General features: G+C 41.8%; 1 protein-coding gene across 2 annotated transcripts; it reads left to right on the plus strand.

Moving 5' to 3' along the window:
• The first annotated feature begins 161 nt into the window (after positions 1-161).
• LOC311295919 (uncharacterized protein) lies at positions 162-11,512 on the plus strand. Of its 2 annotated transcripts, none has more exons than XM_084417487.1 (5): positions 162-207; positions 674-693; positions 9,819-10,113; positions 10,306-10,410; positions 11,015-11,512. In XM_084417487.1, exons 2-5 carry the CDS (start codon positions 676-678, stop codon positions 11,233-11,235), a joined length of 639 nt encoding a protein of 212 aa, XP_084273613.1. In that variant the 5' UTR covers positions 162-207; positions 674-675; the 3' UTR covers positions 11,236-11,512. The 2 variants fall into 2 exon arrangements, with proteins under 2 accessions (XP_084273613.1, XP_084273612.1); XM_084417486.1 differs by lacking the exon at positions 162-207 and adding an exon at positions 213-413.
• The last annotated feature ends 3,035 nt before the right edge of the window (positions 11,513-14,547 follow it).

Consider the following 14,547-nt stretch of genomic DNA (forward strand, 5'->3'; position numbering starts at 1 on the left):
AGTAGGGACTCGCAGTGAACACTGCTCAGGGACCATGAAGAATAGGAACGGAGTGAAGTGTCGTCAAGACGAGTTCCTTTGACGCATATGAAAGCCATCTGGCAAAGAATCAAAGAGCACACATTTTCCTAGTTCGTTTAACATGTCAATTTTATGGACAGGTATATAGGCTACACAATTCCCCCTCCAAGACGTTTACTTTTAACGGTAAGAAAACGTATTCAATATCAACCACTTGCCATTACATCCGCTAGGCAACCCGCAGGAACGCCTACAATTTGGTGATGTGAACTAAGATGTGATGTGATGTGAAATGTAGAGTGGTTTACTGCGTGATTGGAGTTGTTGGCAAACGGCTAAGAATATGGTTAACGCTTTTATTTGGTTCTTTTTGAGCTTTTTGAGTCTGTTTGGTAAGTTATAAACAATTTGCATTATAGTGGTCTCATAAAAAAGTATCTCAATATCTTCGCTCTGTAATATCTTTTAATATAAGTTGAGAATGTTAGTGGAAGGGATTCCAAAACAGAATCTGTAACTTTATTCGTCTCTAATAAGATTTTTAATATACATTAAGGAAAATGTCTGCATAATACAAATCTCTTTAACTGATAACTGATAGTTTGACTTTTTTTTTTTAGTCTGTTACAAAATATGTTCCTTTTTTCTCTAGACATGACAGAATCAGTGAAGTCAGTGTAACCCAGTAGAATATAATTCTTCAGGTTATGGGTTATCTCAATTTTATTTGCTTTTGTTTGGTTCTAATTCAGATCTAATAGGTGATTGAAATATACATTTCAATTCAGTGATGTATAAAGATGTGTGTTCCTTCAAGAATGTCATCCCTATTTCAAGTTTGATTGATATGCACATGCGAAAAACGTGGCATTAACAAACAAGTTAGGCGTTTCATTATATTATTGGTTTATGTGAATTAAGTCCCGCCCTCACGGGTGTTTGAGGTAACGTGAGTGGTTGTTCAAGGGAGAAGTGAGAGGAGATTGACGAGGCGGTCGATTAAAAAGAGACGGAGAGATTGCGGTAACAAAAAAGTGGTTATCTTGATAATTCATCTGTTTAAAACGCTTATTGTGCCTTGTAACGTCTGTTAATACCCACAAGTTTTAGAAGAAGAGTTATTTTGTTTGGAACTGAGTCACACCGTGTGTTTGCTCGACATCGCGGCACCTTTTTCTTTTCTTTTATGGGACAGTTCGACAGTACAGACAGTGTTTACAGTTATTGTAAAGAGAACTGGTGAAGTACTGAAGACACTTCCGTTTTATTATCAGTCGTTGAAATTTTAACGAGAGACTCGGAAGTTTGCCAGCCGTGATAGACGTTCTGCATCGTCATCAGAGGACGCGCAGTCGTGCCCCGGAGGAGGATATCGCGGAGACCTGTACGGTTACTCTGGGCCGAGGAGTCGTGGGCCTGTATTCAACGGGCGCGCAACAACGAACGCAAAGGAGGAAGATTTCCTGGGATTCCTCACAGTGCAGCTGCGTCACTTATGGTTACCATCTGAATTCAGGTATCCTTTGTGTATAATTGTTTTCCCGCTCAGGAGAGTGAAGCGGCCAGTTTTATTGTTTACAAGGCCACCACGTACCCCAGCAACGATTCAGGCCTGCAACGGTGTGTGTGTGGGGACTAACTGTTGTGTGTGTGTGTGGGCCCACAGGGTTTTGGTTATCATTGTTGTTATTCAGTACAGTTAAAACTGTGATTTTGATCATTTTTCATATGCAGTGAAAGTGTGACAGACACATTCATTCATTTTGGCATAATAATATATTGCCTTTGGGGTAATATTGTGTCCTTGTGATTTGAGATAATAGATAACTGTGAATTACGCACACATTGTTTTATTTGTTATATTAATATTATTTATTTTTATTTTACACAAATTAAATTTGTTACATTTTGTCACTTTCAAAGACTTTTATTCCTTCAAGAGAGGTTATAGCAGTACATTTAAGCACAATTGAGTATAGATAAATATTATACTTTTCTACAAGAGAATTAATTCAGTTAGTGACATCAGAGGGGCCTAACTTCAACATCTGTAGGCATATAGTTACTGAATCTGGAGCGCTGCTGATCCTACTTAATTACAGGAAGGGCAAGTAGGGGGCGCTACATAACGTGGGGGCTCGTCCGGGATCTCCCTCTGCAAGTCACAAAATAGTTTGCTGAAAGAAGAAGAAACAAAGAAATTTAAGCTCAACACACCCCTGTAATTACATCATAATTAATTGAATAGTGCATAAAGTGTCGTCATGGCCCTAACAAAAGACCCCAGTCTCCAAGCAGAGTTGGCCAACTGGTGCAAAGATGTTAACATTGATGAGACTCATGCTCTTATGTTGGTAAATGTACCTGTTCACACAGAGGTGGCCGAAATTGAAGAGGTGATGGAAGCAGTAAAAGCTCTAGGAAGAGTTCGAGTACGAGACACGAGAGAAGGACCCACTTCACATTATCTGCTGGTGTTGTGTGAGTGTCGACAAGCCATTGACCCAAAGTGCATACCTCCTGAAGTGTCAAGGGGAGAAAAGGAAGAGCCCTGGTCAGTCGTAGTAATCCAGACCACAGAATCTGCATCTGACACAGCTTCTGCAGGGTTTATAGAAAAGTTTGCAAAGTTCCTGATGGAAGAAGGAAAGTCTCTCAGCGAGGTACAAGCTTTGATTTCTCCACACAGTGCCACTGACAGTTCCCCCGAGTCAATCATACGCGCCATGGGTGAGGTCCTGGAAAAGACAGTAAAGCACCCGAGCGACAACAACACATACCGACGCCTGCGCACATTTTCAGCCGTAGTTCCAACTCCCATGGGTGAGGAGAATATGGAAAATTGGATTGATCAAGCCAGGCTGCTGATAACTGAGTGTGACTGCTCCGAAAAAGAAAAACGACGCAGAATTGTGGAAAGCCTCAAGGGGCCTGCAATGGATATTGTAAGAGCTGTCAGATTCTCTGATCCTGAAGCTAGTGCCTCACAGTATCTGGAAGCGTTGGAGAGCACCTTTGGATCATCTGAGTCTGGTGAGGATTTATACTTCAAGTTTCGTCTTATGCGCCAGGGCACCGGGGAGGCTTTATCTGAATTCCTGAGAAGGATGGAGAAGACCCTCAGCAAAGTCGTGGAACGAGACGGACTGACCCTCAGTATGGTCGATAAAGTACGAGTGGAACAGCTGATTAGAGGGGCTGTGAATTCTGACATGATGTTGCTCCAACTGAGGCTGAGAGAAAGAAAAAATCACCCACCTTCTTTTCTGAGTCTGCTGAAGGAAATACGTGAGGCAGAAGAGAGTGAAGCAGCTCGCCACAGAATGTCCGCGAAAGCGAAGGCCATACTATTCCACGAAGATGAAAGAGCCAGCGTGTCTGTTATCCAGGAACTCAAGGCCGAGCTTCAAGAATTGAGAACCCAAATAAGCGGGGTTGAGGGCCAAGATGTTTCTACTTCATCATTAGTGATTAAAACCAAAGAAAAACCACTCAAGAAAACAACTGAAAAAGCTGATGATTCAGAAGTCCAAGAGTTAAAGAAACAGGTCCAACACCTACAGCAGCAGTTGGCAGTTCTGAGTGTCAGTTCTACTCAATACTCACCTCAGGTGCTAGAGCAGCGGCCAAAACCATGCCAGTCTGTTCCCGCGGCGTTAAGATATCAGTCAGCCCGAACAAGAGATGACTACTTCTGCTACAAGTGTGGAGAAGATGGCCATATTGCCAACAAGTGTCAAGCTCGACCAAATTCGGATCAAGTGATTCAGAAGCTGATTCGTTCTTTGCGGCAGGCAAAAGGTGGGAAGCATGAGACAGCTGACAATAGAACTACTCAAAACCAAGCCTGTTTCTCCAAAAAGAGCCAGACCACCATCCATGAATCCAGCCATCTTCCTAAAGGACTAGTAGGACCGGCATCCACTGTAAAAGTGAAGCTTAATGGCCGTGTATGTCAAGCACTGTTAGACAGCGGATCACAAGTGACGATTGTGTTTGAAAGCTGGTATTCCAAGAACCTGCCTGATGTGCCCATTCACCCCTTGACTGGATTATCCATATGGGGCCTCAGTTCTTCCAGTTATCCTTATAAGGGCTATATTATAGTGGATGTCACCTTTCCTGCCTCTGTCACTGGTGTGGAGGAGTCGCTGTCCATCCTGGCTCTTGTATGTCCTGAACCCCAAGGTCCTTCCCAGCTGCCAGTCATTATTGGTACCAATGCCAGTTTCTTCACACGCCTTGCTGCTCTTACCCAGGATACAGAAGGATCCAATGTTGCATGTGCTTTGAGAATCCAGACTCGACACCCTGCAATCCATCTGCCACAGCAGCAAAAAACTGAAACTCTTCCCGATTCACCTGAAGGAAAAGTCAGATGGATAGGACCTGGTGATTGCATAGTTCCACCAAGGGGAGAAGTGTGTGCTGTCTGTAAACTGGAGACTGACAAGCCTTTAAGAAAAGAGATCTTTGTGGTAGACACGCCCGAGGATGCTAGTCTTCCAGCTGGAACATTCATAACCCCAGTGGTACTCCCATCATCCGCAGTAGAAGGACAAAACATCCAAGTGCTGGTCCATAATGAAACATCAAAAAATATCTCCATTCCTGCAGGAACAGTAATTGCCAATGTATATCCGACTGACACACTCACCGCAAGTTCTGGAGAACAGAGCTCCCAAACAATAGACCCGAGCTTGTTTAATTTTGGTGAGTCATCCATTCCTGAGGCCTGGGAACAGAGACTGCGTCGAAAGTTGGCAACCAGAGGTGATGTGTTTTCTGTTGAGGAATGGGATGTTGGATTAGCTCGTGGGGTTGAGCATACCATCAGACTGAAAGACCCAAAACCATTCAGAGAACGCTCCAGACGCATCGCTCCTGCAGATATCGAGGATGTAAGACGTCACATCAAAGAACTGTTAGCAGCGGGAATAATTAAGGAGTCAAGGAGTCCGTACGCATCGCCCATTGTTGTAGCGCGGAAGAAGAGTGGGGCAATCAGAATGTGCATCGATTATCGAACGCTAAATGCTCGTACCATCCCTGATCAGTACACCACTCCCAGGATCGACGATGCCCTGGACAGTTTGGCTGGTAGTAAATGGTTTTCTGTACTGGACCTCCGCAGTGGATACTATCAAATAGCCATGGCGGAGGAAGATAAAGAGAAGACAGCGTTCATCTGTCCCCTGGGATTCTTTCAGTTCGAACGCATGCCTCAAGGAATTACTGGAGCTCCAGCCACATTCCAGCGGCTAATGGAGAAAGCTGTAGGTGACATGCATCTCCTCCAAGTTATAGTGTACCTTGACGACATCATTGTGTTCGGGCGCACACTTGAAGAACATGAAGAGAGGCTGTTAAAAGTACTGGATCGCCTGAGAGAGTGTGGCCTGAAAGTGTCAATTGACAAGTGCCAGTTTTGCCAGCCTCAAGTGCGGTATGTGGGGCACATTGTGTCAGCTGCAGGCGTATCACCAGACCCAGCCAAGATTGACGCCGTAACACGCTGGAAAAGGCCCACTGACCTAAAGACGTTGAGGTCGTTCCTGGGGTTTTGTGGATTTTACCGGCGATTCATAAAGGATTACTCTGCCATTGTAAGGCCTTTGACGGAGCTCACCAAAGGTTACCCACCAACATCTGGGCAGGACAGAAAGTCAAACGATGGCAAGAAATACTTCAGAGTATCTGAGCAATTTGGAGAGCGTTGGGACGACACCTGTACAACAGCTTTCCATAAAATCATTTACTGTCTCACACATGCCCCAGTACTTGCTTTCGCTGATCCTGCCAAATCATATGTACTGCATGTAGACGCCAGTCTGAGTGGACTGGGTGCCGTTTTGAATCAGGAGCATTCTGGAGGACTGAGGCCCGTAGCCTATGCAAGCAGGAAACTAAGTGCCTCCGAGCAGCGTTACCCCATTCATCAGCTAGAGTTCTTGGCGCTCAAGTGGGCGGTTGTGGACAAGTTTCACGATTATCTATATGGAGCCCAGTTTGTGGTGAAGACCGACAACAATCCACTTACCTATGTGTTGTCAAGTGCCAAGCTGAGTGCGACGGGTCATCGTTGGTTAGCTGCCTTAGCTACCTATAACTTCAGCTTGCAATACAAACCAGGAAGTCACAACATCGACGCGGATGTATTGTCTCGCTACCCCTGTGAATCGACTGCTTGCTCTGAATGGAAGGAAATACCCAAGTCAGGAGTAAGAGCCATCTGTCAGTTAGCAGTGGTTGCTGAATGTGGAGGTTCATCATCCAGACTGGTAGATCACTTAGGTGTTTTACCTCAGAGTATTCCCGATGCGTTCTCTTGTCCCACAGCTTTGGGTCTTGGTCAGATGGAACAGCTGACTAATGCAGAGTTGAGGCAAGCTCAAGAGGATGACCCCGTAGTTGGTGTAGTAAAGCAAGAAGTGGAGTCAGGGAGAATACTTACAGCGGCTAGGAGTTCTGATGCTACCATTGCTCTGTTACAGCGGCAGGGAGACAAATTAACGATAAAGAGCCAACTTTTATACCGAGTCACCAAAGGTTCCTGTGGTAGAGAAAAGACACAACTCGTCTTACCCGGAAAGTACTGGTCTACGGTGTTGCACTCTTTGCACGACGACTCTGGCCATTTGGGAGTAGAGAAAACTACGGAACTCCTGAAAGATCGCTTCTATTGGCCTAGAATGTCTGCATACATAGAACAGTATGTTAAGGATTGTGGCCGTTGTGTAACGAGAAAAACATTACCCAAGAGAATTGCACCATTGAATCACATAACCAGCAGTGGGCCATTCGACTTAGTGTGCATAGACTTTCTGTCAATTGAGCCTGACTCAAAAGGTATTGGTAATGTGCTAATCATAACAGACCACTTCACACGCTATGCTCAAGCGTTTACCACCAAAGACCAGAAAGCCCTGACTGTGGCTAAGATACTGTGTGACAAATTCTTTGTGCACTATGGCTTACCCTCTCGCATCCATTCAGATCAGGGTCGAGATTTTGAGAGTGGTCTCATAAAAGAGCTACTAAGCATGCTGGGAATCCGAAAATCCAGAACGTCTCCCTATCATCCACAAGGAGACCCACAGCCCGAAAGGTTCAACAGAACACTTCTTTCCATGCTTGGTACGCTGAATCCTGCAGAGAAAAACAGATGGAGTCAACACATTAACAGATTAGTACACGCTTACAACTGTACTAAGAACGAAGCAACCGGGTTTTCACCCTATTATCTTCTGTTCGGAAGAGAGGCTCGTCTGCCGGTGGATGTGTGTTTTGGGACTTCGCCTGATGGAAAGGAAGCCGGTAACCATCGACAGTATGTGGAAAGGATGAAATCAGAGTTACAGAGAGCATATCAGTTAGCCACTGAAACTGCCCAGAAAAGTCAACAAAGGAACAAACGGTTGTACGACAAGCGAGTGAAACACCAGAGTCTGACTGTGGGTGATCGTGTGCTGATAAGGAATCTGGCCGTGTCTGGAAAGAACAAATTAGGAGACAAGTGGAATTCTGTTCCTTACCTGGTGATGGAAAAGCTACTGAATTTACCTGTGTATCGCCTGAAACCTGAATCCGGCATGGGAAATGTAAGAACATTACACCGAGACCATCTCTTACCAGTTGGGGACCATGTGAGGTTGGCAGATCTGGGAGAACCAATGGAAGTTTCTGCTCCGCCGGAGACAAGGACAAGATCTGTGGAGAGAAAACGGAGAAGAGGATTGGGAGAAAAGAATGTGACCCTGACAGGAAGTGAATTAAGGAACCATTCTGAAAGTGAAGAGGATGAAGTGTGTTATTACTACTCGGATAGAGTGGAGGAACCGCACAGGCCAGAGTGTGTTACACGGGAGGACTCTACAGTGGATGATGAAACTGTTAACTGTGGAGGTGACTTGGATAGACCCCTTGCAGAAATGGCAGAGCTGATACTCATGGAAGAAGGCCCTGGGGAGCTTCCAGATCCGAGTTCAGAGACTATGGGAGATCCTGGTTTAGAAGGGGGAGAGCTTGAAATAGTCAATGCTACTAAAGAGGTAGTAGAGACAGTTCAGTCCCGCCCAAAAAGAGACATAAGACCTGTAGTCAAGTTGAGCTATGATAATCTGGGCCAGCCCACTAACCGACCTTTAACTCTGATTCATAGAGGGATGGTCATAAATGTAGCGGGTGGGGAAGAGTCAGAAACGAAACCCTGTAACACCTTGTGGTGTCACCATATGGCACAGTGTGCTCGTTGTACTCAAATAAACCCTTATACTGAGCCTAAAGTCACCATTAAAGTGCTGAGAAGTAATCTCATGGGGTCATGAGAGGTTTAGAAGGGGGAGCATGTAACCCAGTAGAATATAATTCTTCAGGTTATGGGTTATCTCAATTTTATTTGCTTTTGTTTGGTTCTAATTCAGATCTAATAGGTGATTGAAATATACATTTCAATTCAGTGATGTATAAAGATGTGTGTTCCTTCAAGAATGTCATCCCTATTTCAAGTTTGATTGATATGCACATGCGAAAAACGTGGCATTAACAAACAAGTTAGGCGTTTCATTATATTATTGGTTTATGTGAATTAAGTCCCGCCCTCACGGGTGTTTGAGGTAACGTGAGTGGTTGTTCAAGGGAGAAGTGAGAGGAGATTGACGAGGCGGTCGATTAAAAAGAGACGGAGAGATTGCGGTAACAAAAAAGTGGTTATCTTGATAATTCATCTGTTTAAAACGCTTATTGTGCCTTGTAACGTCTGTTAATACCCACAAGTTTTAGAAGAAGAGTTATTTTGTTTGGAACTGAGTCACACCGTGTGTTTGCTCGACATCGCGGCACCTTTTTCTTTTCTTTTATGGGACAGTTCGACAGTACAGACAGTGTTTACAGTTATTGTAAAGAGAACTGGTGAAGTACTGAAGACACTTCCGTTTTATTATCAGTCGTTGAAATTTTAACGAGAGACTCGGAAGTTTGCCAGCCGTGATAGACGTTCTGCATCGTCATCAGAGGACGCGCAGTCGTGCCCCGGAGGAGGATATCGCGGAGACCTGTACGGTTACTCTGGGCCGAGGAGTCGTGGGCCTGTATTCAACGGGCGCGCAACAACGAACGCAAAGGAGGAAGATTTCCTGGGATTCCTCACAGTGCAGCTGCGTCACTTATGGTTACCATCTGAATTCAGGTATCCTTTGTGTATAATTGTTTTCCCGCTCAGGAGAGTGAAGCGGCCAGTTTTATTGTTTACAAGGCCACCACGTACCCCAGCAACGATTCAGGCCTGCAACGGTGTGTGTGTGGGGACTAACTGTTGTGTGTGTGTGTGGGCCCACAGGGTTTTGGTTATCATTGTTGTTATTCAGTACAGTTAAAACTGTGATTTTGATCATTTTTCATATGCAGTGAAAGTGTGACAGACACATTCATTCATTTTGGCATAATAATATATTGCCTTTGGGGTAATATTGTGTCCTTGTGATTTGAGATAATAGATAACTGTGAATTACGCACACATTGTTTTATTTGTTATATTAATATTATTTATTTTTATTTTACACAAATTAAATTTGTTACATTTTGTCACTTTCAAAGACTTTTATTCCTTCAAGAGAGGTTATAGCAGTACATTTAAGCACAATTGAGTATAGATAAATATTATACTTTTCTACAAGAGAATTAATTCAGTTAGTGACATCAGAGGGGCCTAACTTCAACATCTGTAGGCATATAGTTACTGAATCTGGAGCGCTGCTGATCCTACTTAATTACAGGAAGGGCAAGTAGGGGGCGCTACATCAGTGTCAGTGATGGAGGGAGATTCTGTCACTCTAAACTCTGATGTTACAGAAACACAGCAATATTTTATGATACAGTGGACGTTTGGAAGCACAAGAATCGCTGAAGTCAACAGACTCACACAAACCAGCTCTACGTATGATGGTCCTGATGAGAAATTCAGAGACAGACTGAAACTGGATCAAACTGGATCTCTGACCATCACAAACATCAGAACCTCAGACTCTGGACTTTATCAACTAACAATTGTCAGCAAAGAGACCAGTTACACGAGTTTCAATCTTAAAGTCTATGGTGAGAAGAGAATAACAGTGTTTGCATGACCATTCTTGATATATCTTTTAATTTTTGATATTCCTTACATGTATATTTTATTTTGTTACTGACTTTAATTCCATTTAAATATGGATCTAATATGAATAAAGATCACAATTGTGTGTGATGAGACTAATTTCACAGTAACATCTCAAAGTACTTTATCACCAGAAAGATCATCAAGCAACTTTTTCTCGTCCAGCTGTGCTGTGAACAATTCAACCGTCAATCAAACTGAGGACAGCAACATTAATGAACTCTATCAGCCAAGTTCAGGTACGTCAATCTGTTAAATGTTTTCAGTCAGTGCGATATTATTTCCTATAAAGCTTTAACAGATTATGTCAGAACGGAAACACTCGTGCAGTTGTGACCAAACATATTCATAGATGTTGTTTTGCTCCTGCTGATGAGTGCTGAACCATCAACCACATAAACCAATTAAAATGGCAAGATTTTTATTAACAATGCATTTATGCATTTGACAGATGCTTTTATCCAAAGCGACTTACATTGCATTCAAGGTTTACATTTGATCGGCTCATGCATTCATAGAGAAGAAATGAGTTGTATTTGCACATTTGCAACAGAACAGACCGCAGATGAGCGACAGAGACGTGAAGCAGGTGTGTGTGTGTGTGTGTGTGTGTGAGTGTGAGCGTGAGTGGGATGTTGCTTTAGAAAACATTAGTGCAGAAAATGATCTCAGAGAAACAGTCACATAATCACAGGTTTCTAGAAGAGCTGAGGTTAAAGAACTAGAACTAGACTCAAGCATTATAATATATTCATTATTTTAAACAATACTAGCAAAAAAAAAGTAGTAAAAAAAGGAACTAAATGCACAGTTCTGATTCAGTGTTTTTCTTTCTTTTTTCAGGCCATATCCACTGTTGTGGTTTTACTGAAGCTGTGATTCGATTGGTCGTCTCTGCTCTGGTGGGCGTGGCTACTGTTGCTGTGCTGGTTTCTGACATCAGATCTACAAGAAGTGAGCTGATCAGAGAAGAAGAGACCAGACATCACTGTCAGACCTCTGGAGTCAAATCAGACCAACAGTGTGAACTGAGCAGAAGGTTTAGTTCCAGATATGTTTGCTGAAGTTGCTGGTACAATCATGAAAATAAAACATGCATTAATACTAGACAGATTTCCTATACTTAGCTGTTTAACATCTATTGAAAATGTATTGATTGTATTTGCACAGAATATAATTTGTATTGATCTATTCAATTAAATTCATGACTGCAAACATAATTACCCTAAACAAAATAATAATTAGCAACACATGATGCATTAGAATAATTATAAGCTTTGTTGAAATTACTCTTGGTGAATGTTTTTGGTGACTATTAATAAAGATTTAGTTTTACAACAACTATTGTCCACTTTTATTACATCCTTAAACAATATAGTTCAAGGTTGTATGTGATTGACAGAATTCACGTGACACACAAGCAGCTCCAGGCATAAACCACTAAGACTAGTCTTACAAGTTAGTCATCTCCAGATTGTGAGTCGGAAACCTTTTATGGTCTCAGTTATTCACATCTGTACAGCTGTGGTTTGGTCTGATGGATGGACAAACTGTTTGTGAAAGAGTCCAGCTAAAATAATTAAGGATACTAGTAAATGAAAAACAGTTTAATTTGTTTAAAAGCAACTCTGTACAGCAGATCTAGAAGAAAATAGCGTCATAGTCCAGCTTAAGTGAGTTCAGTGATGGTTCATTTTTGTTGTACATTTTTTTTATTAATTTAGTTTTTATATATATATATATATATATATCTCCGCTCTGGAGAAAACAGTGATATCATCGTCCAACATCGTTTACTACGTACAGCCTCTAGGTGGAGCTCCAGCAGTGTCATTCGTTTCAGAAGACACATTTCCTGAACTGGACATCATGATTCATTACTACAGTTTAATGAATGGTAGACACAATCATCAAATTATTTGTTCTTGTGAATTTTAAATTTCTTAATTAATATGGAATTTTCTTTTCATTGGGTGGTCTGTTAACTGCGGTAATAGATAAAGACCATTAAACAACGTTCTGGAATAAATCTTTTATTGGATGCACGCCAGTCTGTTATTGTAGGGACACTGTCTTTACATTGTCATGCCCCTTAACATGACGTAGATCAAAACTAAATTTGATTGGTTGCTTTACTACATGTCAGTCAGATGGCTTCTGCGTGGTCCTTGGCCAATGAAAGCTGCGACCTTCTGCCGTCAGTCTGAAGCTCTGGCTATGTAACCTGTAACTAACATGCCATTTCAGGTATGACTTGATGTAGTGTGTCCAAAGATTATATATCTAACTAATTTTCATAAAGAATAAAGGTTTTCAACCACATATGGGCAATCTAACAATCATACAGGCAGCCTATTAACAGGCCCTATCATACACTCGGCACAACGCAGCACCATTTGCTTAAATAGCAAATGCATTTGCGCCCATCTGTGCCCCCATGGGCGTGCTGGTCTGAAAAAGAGGTGTGTTCAGGCGCATTTTCGGCGCATTGCTATTTTGAGGCAACTTTTTTTTGTTATTTAAAGAGTGCGTTAGTAATACAATATGTGCATAAAGGCGGGTACACAACGCGCGCGCACTTTGTCCCATATCTGTTTCCTTGCTAGAGAAGCATTTTTTTCCGCTTGCAAATTCCGTCATGTAAATAGCGAATCCGCCATGGCGTGAGCGCAACTGGCTTTTAAAGGGAATGGATTCTAATTATTTAGAAATGTTGGCCCATATTGATAGGATAGCATCTTGCAGTTGATGGAGATTTGTGGGATGCACATCCAGGACACGAATCTCCCGTTCCACCACATCCCAAAGATGCTCTATTGGGTTGAGATCTGGTGACTGTGGGGGCCATTTTAATACAGTGAACTCATTGTCATGTTCAAGAAACCAATTTGAAATGATTCGAGCTTTGTGACATGGTGCATTATCCTGCTGGAAGTAGCCATCAGAGGATGGGTACATGGTGGTCATAAAGGGATGGACATGGTCAGAAACAATGCTCAGGTAGGTGGTGGCATTTAAACAATGCCCAATTGGCACTAAGGGGCCTAAAGTGTGCCAAGAAAACATCCCCCACACCATTACACCACCACCACCAGCCTGCACAGTGGTAACAAGGCATGATGGATCCATGTTCTCATTCTGTTTACGCCAAATTCTGACTCTGACCATCTGAATGTCTCAACAGAAATCGAGACTCATCAGACCAGGCATAAAAACAATATGAAATTTAAACTTGGTTTTAATAATTAAAACATTACACAGTGTAAAAATACAAAACAAAATTGTATTTAATCTCTCTTATGTAATGTTTATTTATCCAGGAAAACGTGAAAACTAGTGAACAGGACATGTATTTATAAAGGATATATATATATATATAAAGGATTTTTTTTTTAACTGCATCATTTTAAAACACCACCGAATGCTACTGACTTATACATGTTATCAATAGTCACTCAGTTAGTATCTTTACTTCGTCATACTAAAAACAGCTGTCTTGAAATCAAAGTTCATGTTCAGATCCAACACTTTCAGACGCTGTGTTCTCACCAAATGTAACCCAATAACACATTGAGCAATACAAGCTCTCTTTCATATAAATATCCTAACCAGTTTAAGTTCATCTTCAAGATCTGTAGCGGGCCTCTCTGATTTCATCTGATATAGTTGCTTCACCAATTCTTTGATTTAAATAATTTCTTATTTTATCAATGACTTTTTGATTGTTTTTATTGGTTGCTGATTCTACTAGCATCAAAAACAATCTCATAATTTTTGCGAAAGCACCACAATTGTTTTTTTGAGCTTCCATGTTATTTTGTAAAGCTGTTGCGTGCTTAATAGCCTAAATCATACTCCATTCTAGTTCGCCCTCTTTTTTCCATCACTGAGGTTGAATGAGTAGTCTGTTTACTACAGCACTGTCTATTTGAATTTTGAGATATTCTGTCATATATGTGTCTTAACAATCTGTGAGGTTCTGTCACGGATTACCTCAAATAGTGACATAGCCTAGGCAAAATAAAATTGTGGGCCCCCAATGTCTCGCTGTCGGTTGGAATACTCGTATAACCAAAACTGCTGTTTTTCAGGAAATGTAAACACTAGGCCTAATTTTTAAATGGTAAAACACTGTGTTGATATTTTTGATATTGTTGCTTTATATATGATAATATACTTGCATGTGTTAATATATTTTTAACATTTTTCCAAAATCAAGCTTAAATGAAGATACAAAGTTTTTGACCAGCGAATATTTTTTTTTTTTTTCTGTCATTAGTGCCAAAAATCGATTCCCTGCCAGAATCTGACTCTCCCTCTCGTGCACGCGCGATGTGTAACAGGTCAAAGAATGGCAAATATTTTTGCTTCTATTT

This window comes from Rutilus rutilus, assembly GCF_951802725.1.
Source record: "Rutilus rutilus genome assembly, chromosome: 8".
NCBI lineage: Eukaryota > Metazoa > Chordata > Actinopteri > Cypriniformes > Leuciscidae > Rutilus > Rutilus rutilus.